This window comes from Sander lucioperca, chromosome 14 (assembly GCF_008315115.2).
Source record: "Sander lucioperca isolate FBNREF2018 chromosome 14, SLUC_FBN_1.2, whole genome shotgun sequence".
NCBI classification, from domain to species: Eukaryota; Metazoa; Chordata; class Actinopteri; order Perciformes; family Percidae; genus Sander; species Sander lucioperca.
This window is the reverse complement of record NC_050186.1, coordinates 14,298,402-14,311,867: the sequence shown is the minus strand read 5'-3', so window position 1 is coordinate 14,311,867 and position 13,466 is coordinate 14,298,402. Positions and strand designations below refer to the sequence as shown.

Here is a 13,466-nt window from a genome sequence, read left to right as displayed (position 1 = left end):
TATCTGTTTCCCACCTTGTTAAGTCATTGTTGATAATTATTGATAATGAGAAATCATTAACGTGATCAGTGTCTTCACATAGATGACTATCATTAATAATCATAACTAAAGGCAAACTGAGCAAATGTTATTTCAGAAGAGTGTATCAAACTGGTAGCCCTTCGTATGCCTCAGTACCCATGAAGTAGCTCTCAGTTTGAAAAAGGTTGGTGACCCCTGCTGTATATGCTGTAGGTAGCCTAAGTACAAACACATTAAACATGATCATGGTACAATTAAGACCATTGCAGTGTTAAGCAGACAATGCTGAATATAGAGCACAGTGCTCTACTAACCACAAAGCTTTGTAGACTTTCTGTAAATTGTGTAAGATGTCCGTCTGAACGGAAGTGATACTGCACTCTTTGAGGTTATATGCCCCCCCCCCCATTTGCTCAGCACAAAAACTCACTTGATTTTGTTAAATTTTAGAAGTTTATTGCTACACATTGTTCAGTTCTTTTGTAAGACATTAGGCATGTGTGGAGCTTTAAAGCATTACTTTAAGTGCATTCAAAGTTGCTATTTTGAGTTTGCGGTAATTTCACAAGGCTCACAGTTGTGATTAACTTACTTAAAAAGGCATTCATTGTTGGTTAAGCTAATTTAAAGCATCAGCATATGATACGAGTCTTCCACATACAGTAAAATGGTCCTAAAGAGACAGAAAGAACTTCAGCGTTTCAATCTTTTTGGTATGTAAACTTAAGGGACTGATCTTGGCTTCTCCTTTGGAAACAGACACCTCAAAGAGCTCAGTGACTTTTGTTGGCCTTGTTGAAGAGAGCCTTCAGCTGCTCCTGGGAGGTGGCCTCTTTCTGCTGCATCAGGTCAGCATGGCCTTTGGTGACACCCCAACCATCGGGCATGGCCATCGAGGGGCAGAAGGGACGGCCAGACGCAGGCTTCAGCTTCTCCCAGTAGTCACGACGGGCCCTACAGAGACAAATACCTTTTTAACCAAACTGCTGGAGGGATTTTGAGAGAAAACGCAAGGAAAACGAAAGAAATATCTATCTACAGTACCTAGCTCTGACCCAAGGCTTCGTGTGCATCTCCAGACCACTGCCCCAGTTGCCATGCTTCTCAGAGCCGGCAGGCAGGAAACCCCTCTCAGGTGCCAGCTCCTCGGCCAGGGCACGGGTGTGATAGGGTTCAAATCCACAGCAGCCTCCGATGTAATGAATACCAGCATTGTACGCTTCCCGGGCGTATTTCTGCATGTCCCATCTGGTCAGGATCCTCGGCTCCAGACCTGTCAGAGAGAACACCGGTTGTACATTGTCTTCCATGTCACGGTTTAGATTGAGACATTGCATCCGTTTTAAGTTTTTATACATACTGAAAGGGAACTCGGGCAGATCAATGAAACCCTGGCAGTTGCAGTCAGGAGTGTGGAAAGCCAGCGGCTGGGTCATGTAGTGAGCCTTCAGCCCGGCTTTCTCCACTCCCGCCTTCATCATCTTCACAGTCTTCACACATGTCTCCGGGTCAAAGTGGCAGTTGACGCCCACAATCTGAGCTCCTACGAAGAGTAAACATGCAAACTTTATTACAAAGAAATGACAATCCAACCAGGTGAAAACTGATGCAGCTTTTGGGTTGCTTTCTGCAGCAGTGTGTATTTTTGTCTGGCACTGTCTTTTCATTCTTCCACTGGATGGCACCAAAGTCAGATTCAAAATCCACATCACATACTGATGTTAAAAAAAGTCTACCCTCCCATCACCACTGGGATCTGTGCTTGAGATTTAAACTACAAATGTATTACAGAAAGCCTTCGTTACAAAATGGGTGCATATGTTAGATTTGGGCTTAACGGCAGCGAGAGTGAAATGAAAATACTACTGAAGATGCATAATGGAAAATGAGGATCCAGCATCAAGTTGGAAAAAATACAATTTTTTCACAATTGACATTTAAAATGTTCCGATAGTGTTTTAGCTAAATGAGCCTAGAAAGTGTAAAAAAAAAGTACAAATAATTACTCGAACATACGTAATCCGATCTTCATGAAGGTTATAATGGTCAGTTTTGTTGAGGAGGTGTTGATTCAACTATATGATCAGACTACTTTGTGCCGCTGTTAAACGTGTTTGTTATTTAGCCTGCCCTCATTAATATACACAGGGTGGCAAAATAATAGAAACGGTTATTAAGTGTTAAGACGGTCAACTGGGTCGTCAGCCCAGTTTCTCCACACCTGCACCTATAGTGGGACAGGAGGTTTTAAACCTCATACGTACAGTACAGCAACTGATATTTCCCTACCAGCTTTGACGAGTCTGACAGCACAGTCTCCGGGGCTGACTTTGTTCAGGTCGCCTTCAGGTCCAATGCACAGAGTTGCAGCCACAGGCTTCCCAGTGGTCTTCAAAACCTGGACGGCCCACTCAGCCTCTTCCACGTGCTCAAAGTACTGCAAGCAACAACAACAAAAAAATCATTTTAATGGCCATTTGTGATCACATTAATTGAGAACAAAATAAGTCACTGTTGGCGGCTAAATAAATTAAATAACTGAAATGTGAGGGGCTGTAACTTTACGGTTTTGGTTCATTCTCCCCACTTCCTGCTCAGCAACAAACTGCAGAAAGTTAGAGACTAGCTGGTGAACATAGTGGATTTAGCAGCTCAAGTGACTGGTACAGAGAAGACTAACTGCTGGATGTGTAAACAGTTAATTTCACCACATTAATTTAGAGTAATTATATGCCAATGTTTGTTCACAGCTCGATTCTGCTGCCCCCAAGTGACCTAAATAAGGTTACTGCAGGTTTAAATAGATTACAACATACTGGCAACAATCAGGTGCTGTCAATCAGCACTGAGCAGGGCTAATCTGCCTCCAAACAAGCATATGCTTGTTTGGAGGCAGATTGACAACTAGTTGACAGAATTAAATGGGTATATCGAAGAACACTGAAATGAAGATTTAAAATGGTGCAATGATGGCTGTTTTAAAACACCAGGGACAAACATTTAAAACACTTAAATTCAACCCAAGTTACCTTTGGGGTTCAAGGTAATAAAACAGGTTGGCTTTAAAAAAGGGGCACGCCACTGATTTTAAAAACGTAAAGGAGAGTTTACATTGGACGACTAATGTCTTGGAGCTTACTAAAGTCTGAGAAATAACCTGATGATGGAGACATGGAGTATTTATGAGGCAGGGAGGGTCTAATGAAAATATCTTATTGGTTGCATTATGACAAATGAAGTGTCCAATGTGGGTTTTTTTACCTCTAAAAATCAGGATACGTGCTTCTTGTAAATCCTCCAACCAGGGTTCACAATTACCACCCACTAGCCAAATTCTAGTAAAATATGCAATTAAGTGACTGGTAGATTTGCTTCACTCCCAAGCCAAAAAAACCCCCAAAACAATGGTAATCTATTGAGTGGCTGGTGAAATTTGAACATTCACTAGCCATTTGGCTGGTGGACGAAAAAGTTAATTTTGAACCCTGCCCTCAACTTTATAGAAGTGAAACACCGGGCATTTGATCTTGTGCCCAACTTACCAACAGTGTTCACTACATACCTCAGCAATCAAGAAGTCCACATTTTTCTTGACAAAGACATCAATCTGTTTCTTGAAGATGGCCTTGACGTCATTCTCACTCTTGCAGCTGAGGTAAGAGGGGGTCTGAGAGACTCCTCCGGCCACCAGAGCATCACCCTCATTGGCCACCTCCCTGGCCAGGTCACACGCTGCTTCGTTGATTTGCTGCCCCTAAATAAAAGAAACGTTCACGTTAAGAGAACACAAAGTCCCCGTATCGGTTGCAGTCAGTTTGGTTTCATGCCAACTGTCTCATGACTCAAGATGAGGCTTGAGAGCAGCTGGAGAGCTCTACTCACAGTGAAGCGCTGAGTGTGGCCTCTGTTCTCCAGTTTATCATCGCTTGCGTAGAAAGTGAATGTCTGCATGACATTGGAGCCTGCTCTCAGGAACTCCCGGTGCAGCTGACGCACTGAAACAACACGACGAGATGGCTCATTCAGCATTTGTCGCTGTCGGTTATTAAATGTCTCAAGCAGAGTAGTAGTAAGTAGTAGCAAGAGTAGTAGCCATACCTGCTTCAGGGTACTCGGCTGCAGCCTCGGGGGTCCAGGGTCCTGCTTTGACATAACCTCTCTTCTCCAGGGCGAAGACAAAGCCTCCGTCCCCGATGACGATCTCTCCTGCATCCAGACGCTCCAAAATGCCCTGCGTGAAATCAAAGCGTGCAAGAAGCACAGAAATGCACTCACGTTTGTTACATTTTAGTATCTGGTAGTTGACATATATGCAAACCATTTTCTTTTGCACAAAAATGCGCACACGCAACCAACGTCTGAGTGCTGTGGCTTCAAAACTATAATGCAACAAGTGAAATGCGGTGCGGTGCACAATAAGCTAAGAGACATCTCATTCACTCACCTTCTTTGCTCCTGATGCCATGATTATTGCAGCAGTGACCGGCCCACTCTTGAGTGTCTCTGAGTTTGGAAAGGGCTTTGTGCAGATATCGGTGCTGCATTTATAATCCAGGAGGGGTGCGGTGCTCCTGATGTCACTCTAAAAGAAACGCCTGCCTCTTACATAGCTCATCTTTTTTTTTTTTTCCTTTTGGAAAGTTGGCACATATCCACACAGTTGGATATTTTATGGAATAAATCAATACGAATTAGAAGAAGAAAGAAAGATAGTTTGTCTACTTTGTTCATGTGCAAAATTGTATTATGGGTTTATTCTATGGCTGTTTTCTCATGTTTTATGTCTCTTAATTTGTTTTATTGTATTTTATGCCTGTGTGAGTTATGTATTTTATGTCTGTTTTATTCTTCTGTACAGCACTCTGATCAACTTTTGTAGTTTTAAAGTGCGTTATAAATAGTTTGATTGATTAATTGATTCAAAGAGCAGACATTTGACTTTGGTTTGCTTGCATGAGCAAAATCTGCTATTAAAAAGGATACATTGAAACACATATTACATCGTATAACATTACCACACTCATGCAAACCAATGTATAATCAGGATTTTCTGCCTTTTTTTTCAGTCCTTGTTTCCTTCAGTCAGTATCTTGCATGGCTCTGTTCTCAAGCATAGGGCTCAAAGCCAAAGGTCAGGATCTTGTGATGACATCCAGCGGGGCAACAATGCCTCAAGTTTTTGCAATCAGGCCAAGATTTATTCAGTTAAAGGTTACGTTGTAAAGGATTCAGCATGATAAAACACAAGAAAAGTAACATGATTGCATGTGTATGGCCAGACATAATTTCATGAAAGGTTACAGTGTACAGAGTTCCGCATGATCAAACACAATTTCCCTTACAATGACGACAATGCATTTTTTTGCTGATCCAAGAAGAGACTTTACTTAGCTTAAGAAGTAGGAGGATTTTCTCAACACATAAAGGAATACGTCATCCTGCAGTTTATCACAAACATTCAACATCAACACATCTGGAGATACGTGGTTTTAACCGGACAGGAAGGGGATGAAAAACTGTTGTCTGAAAAGTAACTAAATCTGTCAGACAAATGTAGTGGAGTAGAAGTATGAAGTTGCATAAAATGGAAATACTCAAGTACAAGTACCTGAGATGTGTACAGCACTTGAGTAAATGTACTTAGTTTTCCACCACCAGTCAAAACACGATGATTATATGTCTTGGCTCTTTTTTAGGACGCTCCTCTATACCCTACATCCCTCTATCTTTGAAAGAACACCACGTGTAGCAACATGATATTCTTAGACAGGACATGCTGTATAGATGCTACTCTCGTTGTGGATGTTTTAGTTTACTGTGGCAATAAACCTTTTCTCTGATTCTGATATCTCCTAAGAGGGTTGAAATGTGCTTTAACTAATCCAGGTTACAATGTTGCTGTCAGGTGAAAATGTCATCTCATCCGTCTCCTTTGCACAACGGTCCTAAAAGCTGGACTCCAATTCAACTTAAGAAGACATGCAAATTGACAAAACACAAGAAAGTTAAAGAAATCGCTTCACCAATTTGACAATATAAGCAAATACAAACACTGCACAAAAAGGTAAAGTAAGGGATGAGTCCTTACAGTTCATCCTGAGGGGAACATGAATGTCTGAACATTTTTTTGTACCAATTCATTTAGAAAATTAGGATATTTTACTGCACATGTGAAATATTTGACCTGTTGGTGGAACCAGAGGAAAGGTCAGGGGATTACCAAAGGTCATTAGGATTCATCCTCTGGGGAACATGAATGCATGCAAAACCATCCAACAGACCGAGATGGCTATAAAGTGTAACGTGAAAATTAAAAAAACTGTTTGAGTCTAAACAAATAGAGGCATAGAAGACGAGGCTTTGCCTTGGGAACAGATTAAAACAAACAGTCCAGCTGGTTGCAGTCCACCTGTGGCAGCCTATATACTGCACTCCACATGTTGTGTAACTTTATATAAGTCTAGTGCACCATGTTTGCTCATAGACTCACTAGCTTATCAACTAAGTTTGCTTTCTTGCCTCTAAATCCACTCAGTACAATAACCCTATCCACATCAGTTCTAATCAGTTCATAAATACATTTGTTTCTGCATTTCAGTGTTTATATAAATCAGCTGTGAAGATAATTACAGTACAGTAAATGTCCAGTTCAAACCTGTTGCAGGTGGGTTTAGAGAAAGCTGTGTTGCAATATGTATATGTATATACAGTATGTATGTATACAGTATATATATATATATATATATATATATATGTTCAAGAGATGTGTTATTATAATAATATAATGTATGAGGCACTGGCCATTTTCCTGCAAAACCTGTACTTTTTTACACTTTAAGTACATTTTGATGCTAATACATATGTACTGTCTTCTGTAGGCTACTTTACTCAAGTAGGATTTTAAATGCAGGACTTTCACGACTTGGTTTTGATTGGTACTTTTACTTAAATAAAAGGATCTGAGTACTTCTTCCAACACAATGCAGAAAGTAATATTACACCATGGTAGCAATGGCTGTAGATAGAATAAATCAATTAAATAACTCACATAGTTTAATCAGGAGCTATGTGGCCTAAATTTGGGGTTGTGACACTCAAAGGGTTAACATGCCTGAGGGTTGTTCTGGGTAAAGTTTCGTCCTGACTACCTGTGGGCGTGCCAAAACAGCTGTCAGTGCAAATGAGGGATATTTGTAACGACCACACTCGGCGGTGCAGGGGTCCACTGAGAGAGAGAGAGAGAGGGGGGGGGCTGGTTATGCTTTAAGTTGCATGTAATATTACCTCAATTATGTCGCGGATATTAAATCTAATCAACAGTCATATGCGGAGAGATTTTGCCGCGTGTCGAGGCAGTGTTGTTGGGCTTCCTATCAGGACCATCTGCTGCACTTCCAGAAAACAAACACAAGAGGGGTGAGTTTTGTTCATATTTCATTTGACTCGCGTTGGTCAGGCAATTTGTTATATGAGGGTATAAAACAGCCATAATTACCTTGCAGAAATGTTGCCCTTAAAGTAGTCCTGGTGCTTCTGCATCATGGTCAACATGGTGCCTTCAGTTTGTCAGCTCTGGTTGCAGGTGTGACAGCGTTGTAAACACATGTTGGAGCTGTAATGATTCACATATAATTCTGTGTTTATCCATCTTCAGTGATGCATCCTCAGCGTTGAGGAAGAGGTGGAAGGACACCGCGGACACTGTGATCATCGGTGGGGGATGTGTGGGGGTCAGCGTGGCCTATCACCTGGCCAAAGGTGGAGTGAAGGATGTGGTGCTGCTAGAGAAGTCTGAGCTGACGGCTGGCTCCACCTGGCACGCTGTACGTCTACTAAAGTCTCCTTTTATGTATTAAGTACAGTGAATATGAAGGTGGACGTAGTTTGGATGAAAACCCAGATGATCTGTGTCACATAACACCAGCATATTGGCACACCTGCTTTCCTGTTTAAAAAGCTGTGAGAGTGAACTAAAACACTCTGAAACACATTTCCATTTAATATTGTTGTCTATAAAATGGTAAAAAAACGCCCATCACAATTTTAAAGCCCTAAGTTATGTTATCAATTGTTTGTTTTCTCCGAACAACAGTCCAGAAACCCAAATATATTCAGTTTCTCATCACATAAAACTAGGGCTGCAACTACCAGCTATTTTTGTAATTTTCGATTAATCTGCAGATTATTGTCTGGATTAATTGTTTTGTCCATATAGGGAGCCCAGAGTGACATCCTTTTAAATAGTTACTTAAATAAAGTATCGTTTAGGGCAAAAACATTTTAAAAAAAGTTTCCACTTGACAAATGACTGAAACATTTAGTCGATTTAAGGTTAAAGTTGTATATTTTCTTTTGATCAATTAATCAACTGAACGTTGAAGCAAAGTCCTCACAATTTAGGCTGGAACTAGGCAATATTTGGCATTTTCACTGGAAAAATTCCTTAATTTACCATCGTATTTAGCCCTATTTGCTTTAAATTTGCACTTTTTCTTATTCAGTTGTGAAACGTGGATTCACAATGTCTTATCTTGGATTTTCTTTTAATAACAGGGCATTTTCTTGATAATTTTTAAGCAAAATTAGTCAATCTGTCCTCTGAATGATATTCCAACTGACCAGTGAGCATCTAATGCTAATGGGAAATCTAAAACACAAGTATGGAGAGTTTCTTCCTCGACAGCCTCGTTTAGTGAATGTGTTTACAGCCATTTTCTGTTTGTGTCATTCAGTAGTCACGTCGTATCCATCGAGAACAGCTGTTACAAGTTTTCAAGGCATCTGAGGACTCTTGCCCCATCTACACCGTCACTCATTCACTCCACTGTGATGCTATTAATACACGTTTGACATGTCAAAGGGTGGAACTTACTCTTATTATGTTACTATCTTCACCCGTAGGGGGGGTTCAGATGTATATATGTTTTTGGCTGTGGGAGAAAAGTGCTTGGACAGGGTAATCAAAATTTAATATAAAAAATGGATCAAATGACTACTCTGAAAGGGGTCGCTCATAGTGATGAAGAATTATCACTCAACTCTGTAGCAGCATCTTTAAGCTCATTGTTTTTCTTATGGTCACTGTTTTGGTTCATTCTCACAGCTCTCATTAGCGTTGTTAGCTTTTTAAAAACTGACTGTGTGCTACTTGCCGATCACCAAATGGTAGACAGCATCAGACAGATATGAAATGAGACAGATATTAGTCCGCGAAGATGTTGGTACACCAAAACAGAGGTAAAGGAGAGCATTGGGTCAGTTTCAGCAAATATGACAGAAAATTGGTTTTATAAGTCTTACCTACTGCACCTTTAAATGGGATGTCAGTGCTTTTTCCAAACAAAAATGCAGATTTAAGTCTGTGAGTGTTGTGTCTTTGTGGATGTATTTTCTTCTCATGGTTTATTTTGTCTTTCAGGCCGGTTTAACAACATATTACCATCCAGGCATCAACGTCAAGAAAGTCCACTATGACAGCATTAAATTATACGAGACCCTGGAGGCTGAAACTGGACAGGTAAGATGCCTCGCTAATCTTTCCTATGTGTTGAGGTTTTGCTTGCGCACGTGTCATTCATAGCGTCTTTTTATCTGCAGGCAGTGGGCTTCCATCAGCCCGGCAGTGTCCGTATTGCTTCAACGCCAGCTCGAGTGGATGAGATGAAGTACCAGATGACACGCACACATTGGCATGTGACGGAACAGTACTTTATCGGACCGGAAAAAGTCCACGAACTTTTCCCATTGCTCAATTTAGACAAGGTCTGTCGGAACCATGGAAATATTACAGAGTTTTTATTCTTACAGAGAATGTGATTCTTGTGGATTAATGATTGACTGATTGGTTATTTTTGTCTGCTTGTCCCTGCTGATCCTCTCAAAGCAGAACAGTACATCTATCAAATAATCTCCTATACAAAGTGTTTGAATTTCTGCAGAAATTCACCCAGACATATATAATTTTTAAAGGATGTTAAAGTCAGTCAGTCTGCCTATTAGTGTCTTGGTCGATTGGTCAATCTGTTTTGGTAGATAAATTGAGTGAGCCTCTCTTTCTTTATCTAGCACCACCACAAGGCTGAAGTTACCCTTTGTGCAGAAGAATTGTCCATGCAATGTACCAGCACATTCTCAAGTATTCGCTCAATGGTGTTTTAAGCCCCCAACGTCTCCTTCCAGGCAACGCTGCGACCGTTGACTTCAAAGCACCTAACCCTAACCATATCCATAACCATAACCATAACTATTGCCTAATCCTAGTGCCGCAGGCAGCGCTGCATGGAAGGAGATGTTGGGGGCTTAAAACACCGATAAACCAAGTATTCATGCTCCTCAGAGGTAGAACCGTTTCCATTTTGGACCTTCCAGTTTTCTATTTGTGTCTTCTTAAATCATCAAATATTAGGCAGATTGCCATACATTTTTCTATGAATATTCATGATCCCCAGAAGATCATTCCCAGTCCTTTAGTTTATCACCACAAGGCCAAAATTACCCTTTGTGCACAAAAATTGTCCAAATCTAAATCTGAAAATGTCCATGAAATGTACCAGCAGTTTCTCAGACATTTATGCTCCTTAGTGGAAGATCCTTGTCCATTTCGGATCTTGCATCATCACAAAATGTCCACCATTCTCACACACACACACACACACACACACACACACACACACACACACACACACACACACACACACACACACACACACAAAACTGTTTAAATCATCTAATATTAGGCAGACTGCCATGAAATCAGATTAGCACATTAATGCTCATGAGTGTATAAACCCCTTTGGTTAAATAAGCCATAGTCTGGCTCAACAGATATACATAACTAAGATAAAGCTTGACATCTGGCGTGTCTCCCATGCACAGGATGTCCCTCCCCTCTCGCTATCTCCGCTATCAGACTTAGGAAGATAGGTCAAGAATCACTATCTCAGTATTAATGCTTAATATTTGTTGTTACATGAAAGTTTATCTATATTTCCAGGTGTTGGCAGGTCTGTACACCCCAGGAGACGGCCACATTGACCCTTACTCTCTGACCATGGCTATGGCTGCTGGTGCTCGTATGTACGGTGCCCAAATCTACAACCCAGCTCCGGTCACCGCCCTTACCCCGACCGCTGACGGAAACTGGGACGTCCAGACTCCTCATGGGACCATTCGCGCCAATCGCATCGTCAATGCAACAGGTTTGTACTTGAATATTCATGTTCCCCAATGCACATTTGCTCTCAAACCAGAGATAATGGGGGAATGTCTCATGTGTTTCTTTAGGAACATGCATGGAAAATGTTGATGGTGTCTGCTTTGATCTGTTTTTTTTTTCAGGCTTTAAAGGGGTTTAAAAGTTTCTTTTTTGCATCAAAGTTTGCGTCAGAGTATTTTTTTTCTTTCTTTAGACGTGCAAACAACTAGAGCCTCATACACACTGCAGTCCATACACTTTAAGTCATGTTTTCTTCTAACACATGTGACAGTCGCATGCTAAAATGTAAGTCGAGTGCAGGATGTCTCATCTCAGATATCTTATCTGCTGATTAATACACAATGCAGACTCATCCCATAGCCACTGCTCTATAAAACCACTCAACAGCAGGAGACCTGTGTCAATGCAGACCACTACTTGCAGAGTTCAGAGAAATTAGCTTTTGGCTTGAACTGGGGGGGGTTTGTTGGCAAAAACTCGTTTCATCCTTGCAACTGTTGCTTATTTATCTGGCAAGGTTTAGGAAGGAGATGGTGTAACATATAGCAATATATAGGTCATGCACATTTTTCTGTAGCTACCTTTTCTCTGCAGAAAGTCATCTAATATGAACTAACAAACAAATAGAAAATGAAAAGCATTATAACTTAATACTGTAAAATTCATGGATCAGAATGCTGATATATATGCATGTTTAAAATAGTGTTTTGACAGTCGCAGCAATGTAAACACCGTGTCCCTTTAAAATGTTCTAGTACACTCACAAATATTAAATTGTAAATGGCACTCTTAAGACCTCGCAGAACAAAAGCTCTTCTTGCTCCATATTTCCACCCTTTGTGTATTTGCACATTCTGTACTCTGGTGGAAGCCAGTTATGTTGCTAGTCATGCTGGCGTTTTGCCTTCACTGTGTCTGACAGCCAATCCAAACAGGCCAACAGTTCAGATTTCATCCAATCTTGAAGCAGCAGCACATGCACACCTCCCGACAGAGACAGTTTTTTTTTTTTTTTTTTTTTTAAAGCATTTTCCTTCTTTTTGTATCCAGGGACTGAAATGTCAAACTGATAGATATCACACCTGTGTGTTTGCATTAATCGTCTTCCCACATGAAGCAAATTTAACATTTCTCTGGTCATGTTTATTATTGATATTCAATTCAATTCAATTAATTTTTATTTTAAAGTATCAAATCATAACAAGAGTTATCCTGAGACACTTTACAGATAGAGTAGGTCTAGACCACACTCTATAATTTATAAAGTCCCAACAATTCTAGTAATTCCCCCAAGAGCAAGCATAGTGCGACAGTGGCGATATTGAATGGGCAAATGTAGGCTTTTGCGAGTACAGACTCATGCGTTTTCTTTTTGTATGTTGGGTTTGTTTTTGTGATTCAAAGATTGATGGGCTGCAGAAATAACCCCCATAATAAATCTCACATAGCAAGGAAGATAACACCTCCCAACAAACATCAGGAACCTCAGTCTTTTTTTTTTTTATGCATTGTGTGCCTACGTATGTTATTGTTTAAAACCCATTACCCACAAGCGGCTGTTTTTTTGAGCTTGCATAACACCAACCATCTTTAATTAAACTTTCTCTCTGCCCTTTTAAAGAGCCATTTTTCAACATACTTTATCTCTCCTATTCTATACTGCCGCCCCACAATGCCTTGTCTAGAACCTCAATCACTCCTCTTTTCCAGCCAACGTCTTTTTTTTCACAAATTCTGCTCACTGTTGAAACTGAGACGAAATATGGAATGCAGGCTGTAATGCTTCCTCAGGGCTGGACTGGAATAATAATTCAGGCCAATGAACCTAACAGAAGTTTAGGCAAATACATATACATTAACCACCAGTGTTGGTCATCTTACTTTAAAAAAGTAATTAGTTACAGTTACAAATTACATCTCCCAAAAAGTAATTGAGTTAGTAACTCAGTTCAACCAAATTGTAGTAACGCGCCACTTTACATTCTCAGTAACGATAACGGCATTGCAACGATGGGAAAAAGTAATTAATTAGATTACTCCGTTACTGAAAAAATAACGCCGTTACTCCCAACACTGTTAACCACAGCCTACTGTAACTATTTTCTGATTACTTTTACGATGGCCATTCTCGTGCTCAAATATGTTTCTTAAGTTGTTGCAGCATTTGTTGGATTGATGCCATTTGGGTACCCAAAGAACCCCATTTTCATTCAGATATCTCAAGGTGAGA

At 40.5% G+C, this 13,466-nt stretch overlaps 2 protein-coding genes across 2 annotated transcripts in view; one reads left to right on the top strand and one right to left on the bottom strand.

The window, feature by feature from the left end:
- Nucleotides 1-459: 459 nt before the first annotated feature.
- Nucleotides 460-4,607, bottom strand: bhmt (betaine-homocysteine methyltransferase). The gene is made up of 8 exons (XM_031317818.1): nt 4,466-4,607; nt 4,120-4,252; nt 3,904-4,016; nt 3,584-3,775; nt 2,311-2,458; nt 1,382-1,564; nt 1,066-1,294; nt 460-975 (listed from the first exon to the last, which is right to left on the bottom strand). The coding sequence occupies exons 1-8, from the start codon at nt 4,484-4,486 to the stop codon at nt 795-797; spliced, it is 1,200 nt and encodes a 399-aa protein (XP_031173678.1). The 5' UTR covers nt 4,487-4,607; the 3' UTR covers nt 460-794.
- A 2,571-nt stretch (nt 4,608-7,178) lies between these two features.
- Nucleotides 7,179-13,466, top strand: part of dmgdh (dimethylglycine dehydrogenase) — an 18,613-nt gene continuing 12,325 nt past the window's right edge. The window contains exons 1-5 of the mRNA XM_031317512.2: nt 7,179-7,437; nt 7,676-7,844; nt 9,440-9,538; nt 9,619-9,783; nt 11,015-11,219. Of these exons, the coding sequence (XP_031173372.2) occupies nt 7,313-7,437; nt 7,676-7,844; nt 9,440-9,538; nt 9,619-9,783; nt 11,015-11,219 (763 nt within the window). The 5' untranslated portion in view covers nt 7,179-7,312. The remainder of the gene's footprint in view (nt 7,438-7,675; nt 7,845-9,439; nt 9,539-9,618; nt 9,784-11,014; nt 11,220-13,466) is intronic.

What these genes read in the sequence shown, in the direction of transcription:
- bhmt (XM_031317818.1), bottom strand. Translation starts at nt 4,486, where the DNA reads ATGGCATCAGGAGCAAAGAAG. An exon ending in GCCACACTCAGCGCTTCACT is followed by an intron (nt 3,776 to 3,903) that starts GTGAGTAGAGCT and finishes TCTTTTATTTAG; the next exon opens with GGGCAGCAAATCAACGAAGC. An exon ending in TGTCAGACTCGTCAAAGCTG is followed by an intron (nt 1,565 to 2,310) that starts GTAGGGAAATAT and finishes TACTCTTCGTAG; the next exon opens with GAGCTCAGATTGTGGGCGTC.